The following is a 15854-nucleotide window of genomic DNA, read 5'->3' as shown; positions in this document are numbered from 1 at the left end:
TCAGTACTGCTGCCCTAATTCTCCATTCTCTGCTATTCTGCTCAATCTCCTGCACCACAATGTCTTGTGTTTCTTAAATCAAGAACTCTATGATGTTTGAAACCTAGAGGCCAAATATGAATGTAAAATAGAGCATGCCAAAAAGGGGCTGACCTGACGCTCAGTGCATTTAAGACGTTTGCCTTATAACCCCAACTTCTGTTCCTTGGACCCATGATGGTTGGGGATGCTATAGCCCTCTGGAAGGCATCCCAGGCACTGCACAACAGCACCACCTACCAAGTTCAGGTGCATGTGTACTGGATTCTTGAATGTGCCACTATGTGACCTCTAGTTGGACTAGATGGAAGAGGGACAAGTTAAAACTGAATGAAAGGCCCAGGCAGCTCAAAAGGAAAATTGATTCTTACCTGCTAATGTTTGTTCCTATATCATCATGGATCAGTCCAGACTCCTGGGTTTATGTATCCCTGCCACCAGATGGAGACAGAGAAAGTTTAACTGACACTGCTTCATAATCCCTGGTGCCACCTGCAGTTCCTCAGTATTGAACTGTACCCAAAAAATCATACAGTACTGGAAGCAACGAGAATCTAGCAGGAGACTCTCCACCACTATAGATCGGGCGGGTTCAGGACTACAGGAACGACAATTAGCAGGTAAGACTCAATTTTCCTTTCCTTGTAAGTACCCAGTTGAGTCCAGACTCCTAGGATATACCAAAGCTCCCTACTTAGGGTGGGACCTGGAGAGTCCCACAAGACGCCCTCACCAAAGGAGCGTTTAAGAGAGAAGGTTGCCCGTGAGGCTGCTTCTCCTTGTTTCTTCCTGCTGTGAAGAATGAATAAGTGGTCCGTCTTTTGCACGGATTCCGATCTTTCCAGGTAGCGGACTAGGAATCTACCGGCGTTAAGATGGCGTAGGTCTTCTGAGTCCTTATGTTCGTCGGGAGATGGCAGCGAGATGGTTTGGTATAGATGGAAATGAGAAACCACCTTTGGAAGGAAGGAGGGGACAGTGCGTAGCTGTATGGATCTCGGTGTCAATCTGAGGAACAGTTCCTGGCAGGATAGGGCTTGAAGTTCGGAGATGCGATGGGCTGAACATATTGCCACCCTAATGCAGTCTTCAAGGTCAGGAGCCGTAGGGACAGACCACGTGTAGGTCTGAAGGTAGCTCCCGCTAGGGAGTACTAAATTGAGATTCCATAGGGGTACCATTAGTGGTGGTCGGATTTGCTTGACCCCTCTCAGGAAGCGGGAGACGTCTGGATGGGAAGATAGACTGTTGCCGTCCACTTTGTCTCTGAAACAGGCCAGCGCGGCCAGTTGAACCTTGATGGAGTTGAGAGACAACCCCTTCTTCAGGCCATCCTCCAGGAATTCCAGGATCATGGGAATTTTGACTGTCCGCGAAAGGATGTCACGGTCTTCACACCAGGCTTCGAATATTCTCCATATTCGTATGTAGGTTAGAGATGTGGAAAACTTGCATGCTCGGAGCAAGGTGTCAATTACTGCCCTCGAGTATCCGCTCTTCTTCAGGCGAGTCCTCTCAATGGCCAGACCATAAGAGAGAATAGAGTTGGGTCTTCGTGGAGGATCGGTCCTTGCTGGAGCAGGTCCCTGTGTGGAGGTAGGTACAGGGGTTTACCTGCCAGAAGTCTTTGCATGTCTGCGTACCATGGCCTTCTTGGCCACTCCGGGGCCACTAGGAGTACAGCAGATTTTCCTGTGGCCAGGTTTGGACGAGGGCGTCGATCCCCTGGGATTGAGGGTCTCGTCTGCGACTGAAGTTGGGAACTTGGGTGTTGGACAGGGTTGCCAGAAGATCCATGGCTGGGGTTCTCCAGCGGTCTATTATCAACTGGAAGGCTGTGGTTGATAGCCTCCATTCCCCTCGGTCTAGACTCTCTGCTGAGGTAATCCGCAGTGATGTTGTCTTTTCCCGTGATGTGGGTGGCTGAGATCCCTTGCAGGTTTGCTTCCACCCACGTCATTAGGGGGTTTATTTCCAGGGATACCTGGTGGTTTCTGGTTCCTCCCTGGCGGCTGATGTAGGCCACTGTTGTGGCATTGTCTGACATGACTGACAGCTTCTCCTCGGAGTCTGTGACTGAATCGTAGGCAGGCTAGTCTGACTGCCCAGGCTTCCAGTCGGTTAATGTTCCATCCCGACTCTTCCTTGTCCCATTGCCGTCAGTTCCTGACAGTGGGCTCCCCCACCCTCGTATGCTCGCATCCGTGGTGAGCAAGACCCAGGTCTGTGGGGATAGCCTTACTCCCTTGCTCAGATGGTCTTCTTGTAGCCACCAAAGGAGCTGTATCCGTACCTCTGCTGGCAAATGGAGAAGGATGGTATAGTCCTGGGACATCAGGTTCCATCGTGACAGTAGGGAACGTTGTAGTGGTCGCATGTGGGCCCTTGCCCAGGGTACGACCTCTAGGGTTTATGTCATGAGTCCAAGGACTTGGAGGTAGTCCCATACCATGGGGCGAGCGCCGTTCAACAGTTTTCTCAACTGGTCCATCAATTTCCTTCTCCTTGTAGGGGGAAGAATGACCTTGTCCTGTTGGGTGTCAAACCGGACTCCCAGGTATTCCAGAAATTGGAAGGGCCGCAGACTGCTCTTGGTTGCGTTGGTGACCCATCCGAGGTTCTCCAGTAGATTCTTGACTCTGGTGATCGTTTGACTTTCCTCTGGAGATTTTGCCCTGATCAGCCAATCGTCCAGATATGGGTGTATGAGGATTCCTTCTTTCCTCAGCATCGCCACCACTACAACCATGATTTTGGTGAACGTCCTCGGGGCTGTAGCTGGCCCAAAGTGTAGCACTCGAAACTGGTAGTGATGGTCCAGGATCGTGACGCGTAGGAAGCGCTGATGATCGTGATGGACCGGGATGTGCAAATAGGCTTCTGATCCAAGGAGGTCAGAAATTCTCCCGGCTGTACTGCCCTTATGACCGAGCATGGGGTTTCCATGCGGAAGTGTGGTACCCTCAGGTAGCAGTTGACCGACTTGAAGTCCAGGATGGGCCTGTACGTTCCTCTTTCTTGGGGACGATAAAATAGATGGAATAGTGCCCAGTATTTCGTTGGTGCGTGGGCACTGGTGTTATAGCCTTTAAGGCGAGCAATTTGGTCTGTGTGGTTTCCACTGCTGACCTCTTCGAGGGGGAGTGGCAAGGAGATTTCACAAATTTGTCTGGAGGGATGCTATGGAAGTCTAGAAAGTATCCCTCTCGAAGGATGGTTAGGACCCACTTGTCAGACGATATCTCAATCCAACTTCGGTAGAATAGGGCAAGCCTGCCCCCTATGGCTTCTTCCTGTGGTTGGGTCTGTTGATTCTCATTGTGGGGTGTGGCTGGGGCCTGGGCCTCAGCCGGTTCCCCTCTTGTTGTGTTTGTTCTGAAAGGACTGGCCCTGCCTGCGGGGCGAGGTGCTTGGTATGTATTCTTATACAGTCTAAAACGCTGTAATCCTCTGCCCTTGGATGTTCGGGGAGAGGGGCATTGGCTTCTTTTGTTCTTGTTCTCCGATAACAGAGGTACTGGAGATTTGCCCCATTTGTCGGCTAATTTCTCCAGTTTGCTTCCGAACAGGAGGGTTCCTTTAAAAGGCATTCTCATGAGTTTCGTCTTGGAAGTTGCGTCGGCTGACCAGCTTCGGAGCCAGAATTGCCTTCTGGCTGCCACAATGGATGAGACACCCCTGGCTGAGGTGCACACCAGCTCAGAAATCGCATCCGTGAGGAAGGATATTGCTGGTTCTAATGTTTCGACGGGCGTGGTGGTGTTCCTGGCCAGTGACAAGCATGTGCGTGTCACCATGGCACAGCAGGCCGCGATCTGCAGCGTCATAGCTGCTGCATCAAATGACTGGATGGATTCCTGACGTCTGTTTTGGACATCCTTGAGTGCTGCTCCTCCTTCAACTGGAATGGTGGTGCACTTTGTGACAGCGCAGACCATGGCGTCCACTTTGGGAAACACCAGGAGTTCTTTGGCTGAGGGTTCCAGTGGATATAGGGTTTCTAGGGCCCGTCCTCCCTTGAAACTGGCCTCCGGAGCATTCCATTCCAGGTCGATCAGTTGTTGTATGGCTTGCAGCAATGGGAAATGGCGTGAGGCTTGACGGAGCCCGACCAGAAGAGGGTTCATCTTTGGCTCTGTTGTGGTGCTTGTGCGTGGGATGGCCAGCTCCTTCAGGCTCAGGGACATGAGGTCTGGCAGCTCGTCTTTGGAGAAGAAATGCATCACGGTTCGGTATGGTTCCGTTCCTGGAGGGATTTCCCCTTCCTCCGGGGAATCTTGGTCTTCCTCAGAGGTGTCAGTGTCCCCTAAGAATAGGCTTTTGTCCTGGGGAGGCACGTCTCTGGGAGGCTGAGAAGGGCCTGGGAGGTTTGGGTCTTCTGGTAGAGACTGTGGCTGTGTCACCGGTGGCGCCGATTGCACCTGGATGAAGGTTTGCATACCTTTAAAGAATTCCACCTGGGAAAAGGTTCCTGGATCTATATTGAACCCATTGGCATTCCCCGAGGGCCCCGTCTGGAGGGCCGAGCTGGGGCTAGAGAGGTCTGGGGTACTATCAGTGGATCCGGATTCCTGTACTGGCTGGGGGGTGACCTTGCCCTGGTTCTTCCAGAGCCATCGCGCACAGTAGGCACAGGGCAGTAGCCTCTCCCTGCTGCGCAGCTCTTATGTGGCAGGCTGGGCAGAGGACTTGTGCTTTGGCTTTCTTGGACGGTGGTGCCATGGTTTGTGTGCGTAGGGGTGTTTAAACTCAGCTGTGCGTTTATATATGTGCTCCGGGAGGCTTATGTGTGCAGGCAGGTATGTGCGCCCAGCTCCGTGAGCATGTAGCTATGCGCACCGGCACCTATGCGCGCTCCGCTATGCGCACTGGCACCTATGCGCGCTCCGCTGTGCACCCAGCACCTGTGTGCGTGCCGCTGTGCGCACAAGTAAGTTATGCGCCCGGCTCACCCCTGAGCGCACGGCTCAGTTATGCGGACAGTGCGGCGATCAAGGGGGGGAAATGGCGCCGGTGACTGAGCGAGCAAGATGGCGACCCCCCCAGAGGGTCTCCATGTGGGAGAACCCTCGAGCCGGATCGGGGTCTAGCCCGGACGGGGCTGATCTACCCGATGGGACAGACGCCAGCTGGCAATCTGTACAGTTATCCGAGCCTCGGAGACCAGAGACTTAAAGTTTTCTACCTTACCTTGTGTTTTGGCGTTTCCCGGTCTGGTGCCAGGCAGACTCCGGCTGCATGGGGAGAAGAAAAATTACCTTCACCGCCGCGCTCGGTATCACACCCGCTGCCTTTCAGCTACTCCCGTTCCTGGGGGCTAAGTCCACATTGGGAACCGGCTACCGGACCGAGGCTTACCTCTGAGGGATCTCGGAAATCACCTCAGGAATTCTCAAGTGGGGGAAGGACTCTTAGGTATCACCGTAGGAGAGCGGGGCTCATCTATAGAGGTAAGATTATCTCTTGCTTGGAATCTTCTTTTCTGGTTTGGATTTTCTAACACTGTGCAAGCGTGTATATAGTCCTGAACTGCTAAGGAGACGGAGAAATACTGAAGAGCAGAGCTTCCTGCATGGGTATATGTAGTGCTGACATCAGATTGAAATCTAACTCCGCTCCAACTGCTATCAGGAGCACACTATACTCATTTGCCCTGAGTCCATCTGCTACACGCTAGGAAAATTAGGATTAAAACTTTATGCTTAGTGAATTTTCCAATAACAAGACTATTATCACCGTACGAAATGTTTAGGAAGTTTCTGTTTGAAAATCTATCATATGAAGAGGATAAAATTCCTATTTCTACTTCCCAGTCCATCCTAGAAATATTCTAGGTGGAGATTTAGAGAGAAGCCCAGGGATTTCATCCTTTTTGGAGGAATCCCTGGATATCCTAAGTAAGAGAGCAACTTTATTTGTTTCCTTCTCTCTTGAACGAGAAAAGGATGAAGTATTTGAGAAATTTTTCAGAAACAAATCTCTCCTTCTGCCGTCAGAGAAAGCAAAATTGCTTACACCTTGTAATAGGTGTTATCCCAGGACAGCAGGATGTAGTCCTCATATATGGGTGAATTCACTGACGGAGCCCTATTGCGGGAAAACTTTCTGTCAAAGTTTCTAGAAACTTTTGACTGGCACTCTGAGCGCACTGAACATGCCCAGCATGCCATGATATTCTCTGTCACAGGGGTCTCTCTCTTCAGTCTCGTATGTAGCAATAAGCTTTAGCAAAAATAAAATAATAAAAGGTAACATACCCAACTCCACAGGGTGGCGGGTGGGTTTCATGAGGACTACATCCTGCTGTCCTGGGATAACACCTATCACAAGCTAAGCAATTTTGCTTTTATCCCAGGCAAGCAGGATGCTAGTCCTCATATATGGGTGATTAGCAAGCTAGAGGCTGAGTCATTCTGTAGTGAAGCAACATTGAAATATTGTTGTTGAAAATGAGACAGCCGAAAATCACAGAAGGTTGGATTTAGAAGGAGTTGGGATTATACTGGAAACAAGTTCTTTAAAACAGATTGTCCATAGGCTGAATCTTGTCGTCCTTCTTTGTCCAAACAGTAATGGGCTGCAAAGGTGTGCAGAGAACTCCATGTTGCCGCTTTACATATGTCAAGGATTGGCACTGAACGATAGTGTGCTACTGAAGTTGACATTGCTCTTACTGAATGTGCCTTTACTTGCCCTTGGAGAGGAAGGCCTGCTTTTCCATAGCAAAACTGTATGCAATCTGCTAACCAGTTGGATAGAGTATGTTTACCCACTGCTTTACCCGGATTGTTTGGATCATAAGATACAAAAGGTTGAGTGGATTTCCTGTGGACTGCAGTGCGGATTAAGTAAAATGCTAGCGCACGCTTACAGTCCAAGGTATGTAAAGCTCGTTCTCCTTGGTGTGAATGAGACCTTGGAAAGAAGGTGGGTAAAACTATGGATTGATTCAAGTGGAATTCCATAACTACTTTGGGACGGAATTTTGGATGTGTACGGAGAACCACTCTGTCATGTAGGAATTTTGTATAGGGTGAGTACGTGACAAGAGCTTATAACTCACTAACCCTTCTAGCTGATGTAATGGCTATGAGGAAGATAGTCTTCCATGTGAAAAATTTAACATCACAGGAATTCATGGGGTCAAAAGGAGAATGCATGAGCCTTGTTAAGACCAAATTCAGGTCCCATTCTGTGACTGGGGCCGAATTGGTGGTTTAAGTTGAATTAAACCTCTCATACATCTGTTGACGAGAGGTTGTGTGGATATTGGTGCATCTCCCATCTTGTTATGGTAAGCTGAGATTGCACTTAAATGACCTCTTACAGATGAAGTCTGGAGACCAGAGTCTGAAAGATGGTATAAGAAGTCTAGTAGAGAAGTAGTGGGGCAGGTGAAAGGATCAATATTCTTTTGTTTGCACCACAAAGTAAACCTTTTCCATTTCAAAGAATAGTTTTCGTATAGAAGGCTTACGTGAAGCTATAAGCACTTGAGATACATTGGTTGAAAGATTGAGTGGTTGTAAAATCAAGCTATCAACATCCATGCTCTCAGGGCTAGGGATTGAAGGTTGGGATGGCGCAACCGACCCTGATCCTGAGTTATGAGAGTGGGAGCTACTCCCAGGCGAATTGGATCCCTGACCAAGAGGTCGAGAAGTGTGAGGAACCATACTTGTCGAGGCCAATATGGGGCTATGAGTATCATGGACCCCTTGTCCTGTTGTAGCTTCACAAGAGTTTGGTTATGAGCAGTATTGGGGGATACGCGTATAGAAGGCCTGAGTTCCAAGGGCGAGCAAAGGCGTCCTTGGCTGGCTGGTTCTTCAATTTGTGTAAAGAACAGAATTTGTCCACTTTGTGATTCAGATGTGACGCAAAGAGATCTATTGTTGGTTATCCCCAACGTTGAAATATCCTGGTCACTACTGAGGGATCCAGGAACCATTCGTGTGGTTGGAACTGATGACTGAGTCAATCCGCCACTACATTGTGAATGCCTGCCAGATAGATGGCCCGGAGAAACATTGAATGGCTTAGGGCCCAGCCCCGAATCTGTGCAGCTTCTTGACAAAGGAGATACGAGCCCGTACCTCCTTGTTTGTTGATGTACCACATGGCAACTGTGTTGTCCGTTTGGATGAGAACAGTCTTGTGTGAAAGGCAGTCCTTGAAAGCATTCAGCGCATAACGTATAGCTTGGAGCTCCAGGAAATTGATTTGAAATGTTGCTTCGAGTTTTGTCCAAGTGCCTTGGGTTTGAAGTGTGTCTATGTGAGCTCCCCAACCTAAGGTGGATGCATCTGTAGTTAACGTTATCTGTGGGACTGGTTGTTGGAAGGGTAGGCCCTTGCACAAGTTGTCCTTGTTCGCCCACCATAGCAGAGATGATCGTAGCTGGTGGGTGACTTGAATTGGAGAATGCAGTGGTTGAATGGCTTGGATCCATTGTGATCGCAAAGTCCATTGGGTGATTCTCATGGCTAGCCTTGCCATAGCAGTGACATGAACTGTGGAGGCCATGTGGCCTAGTAAAGTTAGAAACTGATGAGCTGTTGCTTGTTTTCTTTGAGCGGAGCGAGTTTGCCAGTAGGGAAAGTGTCTCTGCTCGATCCTCGGGTAGAAAGGCCCTTGAGAGGATAGTGTTCAATTCTGCTCCTATGAATTGAAGCAGGTGAGATGGAGTAAGATGGGACTTTTGATAATTTATGAGAAATCCCATCGGAGTACAGTAATCGTTTGATTGGGAGAAGCGAGAGCTCCTTGTAGAGATTGACTTCTGATGAGCCAGTCGTCTAGATATGGAAACACATGGACACTTTGTTTGTGCAAGTGTGCTGCTATTACTGCCAGACATTTGGTGAATACTCTGTGAGCAGAGGCAAGGCCGAATTGCAATACTCTGTATTGGAAATGTTGGTAACCCACCATGAAGCGCAGATACTTGCGATGAGGGGGAAATATTGGAATGTGAGCGTAAGCGTCTTGTAGATCCAGAGAACAAAGCAAATCTTCTGTTTGAAGTGTGGAAGCATGCTGCCTAGAGAAACCATCCTGAACTTTTCTTTCTTTAGAAATTTGTTGAGATTTCTGAGGTCTAGGATGGGACGTAGGCCTCCGGTTTTCTTTGGAATGAGGAAATAACGGGAATAGAATCCTCTGCCCCTCTGAGGCCGGGACACCGGCTCCACAGCCCTGGCTTTCAGAAGGGTGGATAATTCTACTTGTAGTTGAAGCATGCGATTTTCGCTGAGATGAAAATGACTTGGAGGAAAATCTGTGGGAATTAAGAGGAAATTGAGTTGATAACGTCGAGATATTATGGACAGAACCCATTGGTCTGTTATTGGCATCCAATTGTTGTAAAATTTGGATATCCGGCCTCCCACTGGAAGTTCTGGCTGAGGATTGGAGAAATAGCTGAGCTCTCTGGAGGTGGTTTCAAAAACCAGCAGCAGGTCCTGTCTGCGGAGCAGGTTGAGGCCTAGCTGCCCTCGGCTGTCTTGGTTGCGGTCTTTGTTGAGTTCTAGAAGGCCTGGCTCGAGACACAGGGGGGTAATACCTCCTTTGTCTGTAAAAAGGTCTTCTAGCTTCTTTTTGCTGAGGCCTACGTGCAGTGTGCGTAGGGGGATCTTGTGGAAGCGAAGAAAGCTGCCTCAGTGTTTCAGTGTGCTTCTTTAGTTGAGTCACTGCATCCTGGACCTTGGATCCAAAAAGATTATCTCCCAAGCAAGGGAGATCCACTAATTTATCTTGGACCTCAGGTCTAAGGTCTGAGGCCTTAAGCCATGCCCATCTTCTGGTGCTGATCCCTGAAGCAGCTACTCTGGAAGCTGTTTCGAATCCGTCATAGTTCTGAAGGAATCCGTCATAGTTCTGAAGGAACTAAAAAATGAAATTTCAGACCCATTAGTAAAAATTTGTAACCTATCATTAAAATCATCCATTGTACCTGAAGACTGGAGGATAGCAAATGTAACCCCAATATTTAAAAAGGGCTCCAGGGGCGATCCGGGAAACTACAGACCAGTTAACCTGACTTCAGAGCCAGGAAAAATAGTGGAAAGTGTTCTAAACATCAAAATCACAGAACATATAGAAAGACATGGTTTAATGGAACAAAGTCAGCATGGCTTTACCCAGGGCAAGTCTTGCCTCACAAATCTGCTTCACTTTTTTGAAGGAGTTAATAAACATGTGGATAAAGGTGAACCGGTAGATGTAGTATACTTGGATTTTCAGAAGGCGTTTGACAAAGTTCTGCATGAGAGGCTTCTAGGAAAAGTAAAAAGTCATGGGATAGGTGGCGATTTCCTTTCATGGATTGCAAACTGGCTAAAAGACAGGAAACAGAGAGTAGGATTAAGTGGACAATTTTCTCAGTGGAAGGGAGTGGACAGTGGAGTGCCTCAGGGATCTGTATTGGGACCCTTACTTTTCAATATATTTATAAATGATCTGGAAAAAAATACTACGAGTGAGATAATCAAATTTGCAGATGAGACAAAATTGTTCAGAGTAGTTAAATCACAAGCAGATTGTGATAAATTGCAGGAAGACCTTGTGAGACTGGAAAATTGGGCATCCAAATGGCAGATGAAATTTAATGTGGATAAGTGCAAGGTGATGCATATAGGGAAAAATAACCCATGCTATAATTACACAATGTTGGGTTCCATATTAGGTGCTACAACCCAAGACAGAGATCTAGGTGTCATAGTGGATAACACATTGAAATAGTCAGTTCAGTGTGCTGCGGCAGTCAAAAAAGCAAACAGAATGTTGGGAATTATTAGAAAGGGAATGGTGAATAAAACGGAAAATGTCATAATGCCTCTGTATCGCTCCATGGTGAGACCGCACCTTGAATACTGTGTACAATTCTGGTCGCCGCATCTCAAAAAAGATATAATTGCGATGCAGAAGGTACAGAGAAGGGCTACCAAAATGATAAGGGGAATGGAACAGCTCCCCTATGAGGAAAGACTAAAGAGGTTCTAACATCTCTATCATATCCCCATATGATAGAGATGTTTAAAATCATGAGAGGTCTAGAACGGGTAGATGTGAATCAGTTATTTACTCTTTCGGATAGTAGAAAGACTAGGGGGCACTCCATGAAGTTAGCATGGGGCACATTTAAAACTAATCGGAGAAAGTTCTTTTTTACTCAACGCACAATTAAACTCTGGAATTTGTTGCCAGAGGATGTGGTTAGTGCAGTTAGTATAGCTGTGTTAAAAAAGGATTGGATAAGTTCTTGGAGGAGAAGTCCATTACCTGCTATTAAGTTCACTTAGAGAATAGCCACTGCCATTAGCAATGGTAACATGGAATAGACTTAGTTTTTGGGTACTTGCCAGGTTCTTATGGCCTGGATTGGCCACTGTTGGAAACAGGATGCTGGGCTTGATGGACCCTTGGTCTGACCCAGTATGGCTTTTTCTTATGTTCTTATGTTTTCCGGTCTCCAGACCCTTGTGGATGATGGCCTGGGCTGACTCTTGATACTGAGTTGATACTGAGTTTCCACAAATCTCTTTGATATTGGGTCATGTAGAGTTGGTATGAAGAGATTCGAGAGTTCAACATGGCCCCTTGATAGACTTTACGACCCAGGGAATCCAAAAACCGGTGATCTTTACCTGGGGAGTCGATGAATGTGTTCTAATTCTTTTTTATCTTTTTTGTGCTGACTCCACCACCACTGAGTGGTGAGGGAGCTGCGACTTGATACCCAGGAGCAGATTGTACTAAATTTGTACTTTCCATTCTCTTAACAGCTGGAACGGAGCAGGGATGTTGCCACAGGCGATGTTGCAATTCTGGGAGAACATCATGCACTGGTATGGCTACCACTTGTTTTGGAGGGTTGACAAATTGAAGCACCTAAGAACATAAGAAGATAAGAAAATGCCATACTGGGTCAGACCAAGGGTCCATCAAGCCCAGCATCCTGTTTCCAACAGTGGCCAATCCAGGCCATAAGAACCTGGCAAGTACCCAAAAACTAAGTCTATTCCATGTAACCATTGCTAATGGCAGTGGCTATTCTCTAAGTGAACTTAATAGCAGGTAATGGACTTCTCCTCCAAGAACTTATCCAATCCTTTTTTAAACACAGCTATACTAACTGCACTAACCACATCCTCTGGCAACAAATTCCAGAGTTTAATTGTGCAGTGAGTAAAAAAGAACTTTCTCCGATTAGTTTTAAATATGCCCCATGCTAACTTCATGGAGTGCCCCCTAGTCTTTCTACTATCCGAAAGAGTAAATAACAGATTCACATCTACCCGTTCTAGACCTCTCATGATTTTAAACACCTCTATCATATCCCCCCCTCAGTCGTCTCTTCTCCAAGCTGAAAAGTCCTAACCTCTTTAGTTTTTCCTCCTAGGGGAGTTGTTCCATTCCCCTTATCATTTTGGTAGCCCTTCTCTGCACCTCCAAGGTTTGTTGCCTGGTATCCTACTCTGTGACTAATTTGAAAGGAATGGTGTCAGCCATTTCCTGGACAAAAGTGGTGAAAGTAAAATCTTCTGGAGGAGATTTCTTTCGAGGATCTGGTGGGGATGGTTCAGACATAAAATCCTCAGATGACGTTTCTGAATTTGTGTCACTCCAAGTGTCATTCTTGGATGTGTTGAGGAATTGCCGAAGTCTTAGGTGGAGGAAGAATGCCAGAAGGTCCTGGCAATGGATCTTCAGGATATGACTCCTCAAGATGCTCTTCCCTTGGATTAGAGGGGAGAGAATCAAATAGATCCCAATACCTTTTCATTATTATTTGATGTACTGCTGACTCTGGGTGTCCTGGATCCCCAGGAAGGAGTGGCACCGATGTTGAAGGCTTCGGGATCAAAGATGGGACTAGTGTCTTCGATGATCTCTTCGAAATCACCGTAGTTTTGCCTTTATTGCCGGGCATCGGCGCAAGTGTGAAGATCGGTGCCAGAACTGATAGGGCCATCGACATCGGCATGGTGACTGGTAAACTCACAGTCACCGGTGGCATTGGCGACGTCACCGGCAGAATCGCCGGCATCGGCATGGTCGCCGGAATTTGTTTTCAGGCCTGTATCAGCGCCTGCTTGATCAACAGACAATTCCTGTGACACAGCTGCGATGGACGGTGGCGGAGTGGATAATACCTCATACGATGGTTGTATGGGTTCCATCGATGTTGTAGGCCCTGACGGTGGCGATGTTTCCTTGTATTTCTGCCGCCTTGCGTTCGGTTCTCCTGGGGAGGGAGTTAACGTAGCTGTCGGGGCATGTCGGTGCCGATGCTTATGTTTAGGCCTTTGTTCGATTACCGACCTTATCGACGCCGTTGACAGTGTTGGTGATGCCTGATCACCCGATCCCTCCAGACGACGTTTTTTTTAGCAAAACCTTTTTGGTGACTCCTGCTGGGGATGATTTCTTCGACCAAGGAGAGGGAAGGAGTTGGAGGTGAAAAAGGTGCTCCATTTTCTCCGGTCTAAGCTTCCTGCCTTTTGGAATCATTTCTGCACACTGTTAGCAGGATGAGACATCATGCTTTTCGCCTAAGCATAGAACACACTCAAGGTGTGGGTCTGTGATAGACATAGTCCGATTGCAAATCGGACATTTTTTAAAGCCTGAAGCCATGTTTTCACCGACAGCAGTCTATGAAAACCGGGGGGAAATTTTCTGAGAGAAAAAGAGTTCTTACTTACAGTAAAAACGATACCGAATTCTCACCATCCAGTGGAAAAAAGAGAGAGATCCCTTATATAGGAGAGATAATTTGAAAATAATGACTTTTTCAGTCAGTGATGTGTGAGTAAACTCACAGGGCTCCTATCTCTGCGATGCTTACACCAGCTCGGAAAAACGAAGACTGAAGAGAGACCCCTGTGGCAGAGAATATCATGGCATGCTGGGCATGCTCAGTGCACTCAGAGTGCCAGTCAAAAGTTTCTAGAAACTTTGACAGAAAGTTTTCCCACAATAGGGCTCCGTGATGTCACCCATATGTGAGGACTAGCATCCTGATTGTCCTGGGATACCATATTTATTTCCTGATGTCTCCAGGCCCACAGAGGCTCGGAGACAATTCCTAGCTTTGAAAAATAAAGCCTTAGGGATTGTGGCAACTTTTTATTTGAAATTTCCTCAAAGTGTTATATTAATTTTAAAGGTAAAAAATTCATATTCTCTGAACCCTGGCACTTGGAGACTTTCTTAGTTGATAAAACTGAGATAAAGGAGAATCTGATAACTAATAAGTAAGGCCAAAAGTGATGAAAAAATAGAACCCTCCTCTCCTCAGTTGTAACTAACAGGATATGTTATGATTTATTGTAAGGCCCCCCCCCCCTTTTTATGATTATTTCTTGTGTGGCACAAAAAATAATGTGAAAGTGTTTAATGTTAAATTAATGCTGTTTACAAGTTTGCTTAATAATTACTTTTTGTGATTATATTTGATATAAAATGAAAAAGTTTAATAAAGAGAAAATTACAAAAAAAAAAGTGAAATGGGCAAAAACCAGAAAGAACTGCAGGTGTAATCAGCTGCCACCATCTGCTGGAGACAGAGAAATACTGAGGAACTGCAGGTGGCACCAGGGATTATGAAGCAGTGTCAATTAAACTTTGTCTCCATTTGCTGGCAGGGATGCATAAACCCAGGAGTCTGGACTGATCCGGGTATGTACAGGGAAATGGAGGTTGTTCATGGTGCTGTAGCTCCAATAGGAGCTGGCCCAATTGTACCAGAACCTTTAAAGATGCAGGAGAAAGCCAGCAGGCAGCAAAAAAAAAAAAGAAGTACTAAGAATATTGTTTTGATCTCCAGCCCTGGGAGACAGAAGCATCCTGGAATCTCTCTCGGTCTAACACAGATCTCCCACCAGTTTGGAACTTTTTGTAAGATACCAAATTTAGGCAGTAGTCTCTCCCCTACTGTCTCCCCAGTATTCAAGTGCAATGTATGGTTAGAAACATGCAGCTTTCTACTGCACCTGTTTTTCTTGGAGGTAGCAGTCCCTCATTGTTGGACCAACTGAGCTCAAAGGTGTAGAAGCAGATCATGTACTCGAGGTCCATCAGTATGACAACTAGGCTGTTGAGCTGATCAGCCAGCCAGAAATCTGCAAAGCCCACCTTGTGAAAAGGTGCTGTAAACACTCGGAACTGACACAAGGGAAGGAAACAGTACAAGGTTAGTCATGAACAGCAGCATTGCATCATTCACATTTCACCACTAGAACAAAGCACTAAAGAAAAAGATCCAACAGGTTCTTCATGGTAGATAGTTGAGTTCTCATCTCCTCCTCACAGTAAATTTCCTTTCACTGTTTTCATTCACTCCTTCACCACCCCTTACACAGATTCAGTCTCCCCTCTCCTTTAATCAGGTTCCATTCCAGAGCCAACATACTTCTCTTCATCCAAGGGACCTTGCTGCCTGTGGTGTTTGAGAATTCAATTTAAACTACATTTTTAGTATTTCAATCTCTGAATAAATTGAGTCCACAATATCTGGCATCTAAGTCTTGCAAACTATGTCCAGACACAAGCTTTGCAATCTTCTTAGCTTACTCTCCCTTTAAACACCTCAAAAATTAAGTTAGCAGATACAGAGAAGAAAGTGTTTTCCTGTAGAAGTCTATCACAATGGAATTCTCTTTCTTTTGAAAGGAAGTTACTACATCCTATAAGATGTACAAAGCTCAGGTTTTTTTTTTTTGTTTTACACAAGATTCTGACTCATTATTGGAATTGAAATCTGACTTTTTAAAATTTAAGTAAGAATAATTTTAGCAGGGATCTCATAT

General features: G+C 46.5%; 1 protein-coding gene across 2 annotated transcripts in view; it reads right to left on the bottom strand.

Annotated features, from left to right (window-relative positions):
• The window catches only part of XPR1 (xenotropic and polytropic retrovirus receptor 1), a 381737-nt gene that overhangs the window by 70479 nt on the left and 295404 nt on the right, over nt 1–15854 (bottom strand). For both annotated transcript variants that reach the window (XM_029618129.1, XM_029618130.1), the window contains exon 10: nt 15039–15210. In XM_029618129.1, the coding sequence (XP_029473989.1) occupies nt 15039–15210 (172 nt within the window). The remainder of the gene's footprint in view (nt 1–15038; nt 15211–15854) is intronic.

Source organism: Rhinatrema bivittatum, chromosome 10 (assembly GCF_901001135.1).
Source record: "Rhinatrema bivittatum chromosome 10, aRhiBiv1.1, whole genome shotgun sequence".
Lineage (NCBI taxonomy): Eukaryota > Metazoa > Chordata > Amphibia > Gymnophiona > Rhinatrematidae > Rhinatrema > Rhinatrema bivittatum.
The sequence above is the reverse complement of the archived record's forward strand: the minus strand, read 5'-3'. Positions and strand labels throughout refer to the sequence as shown.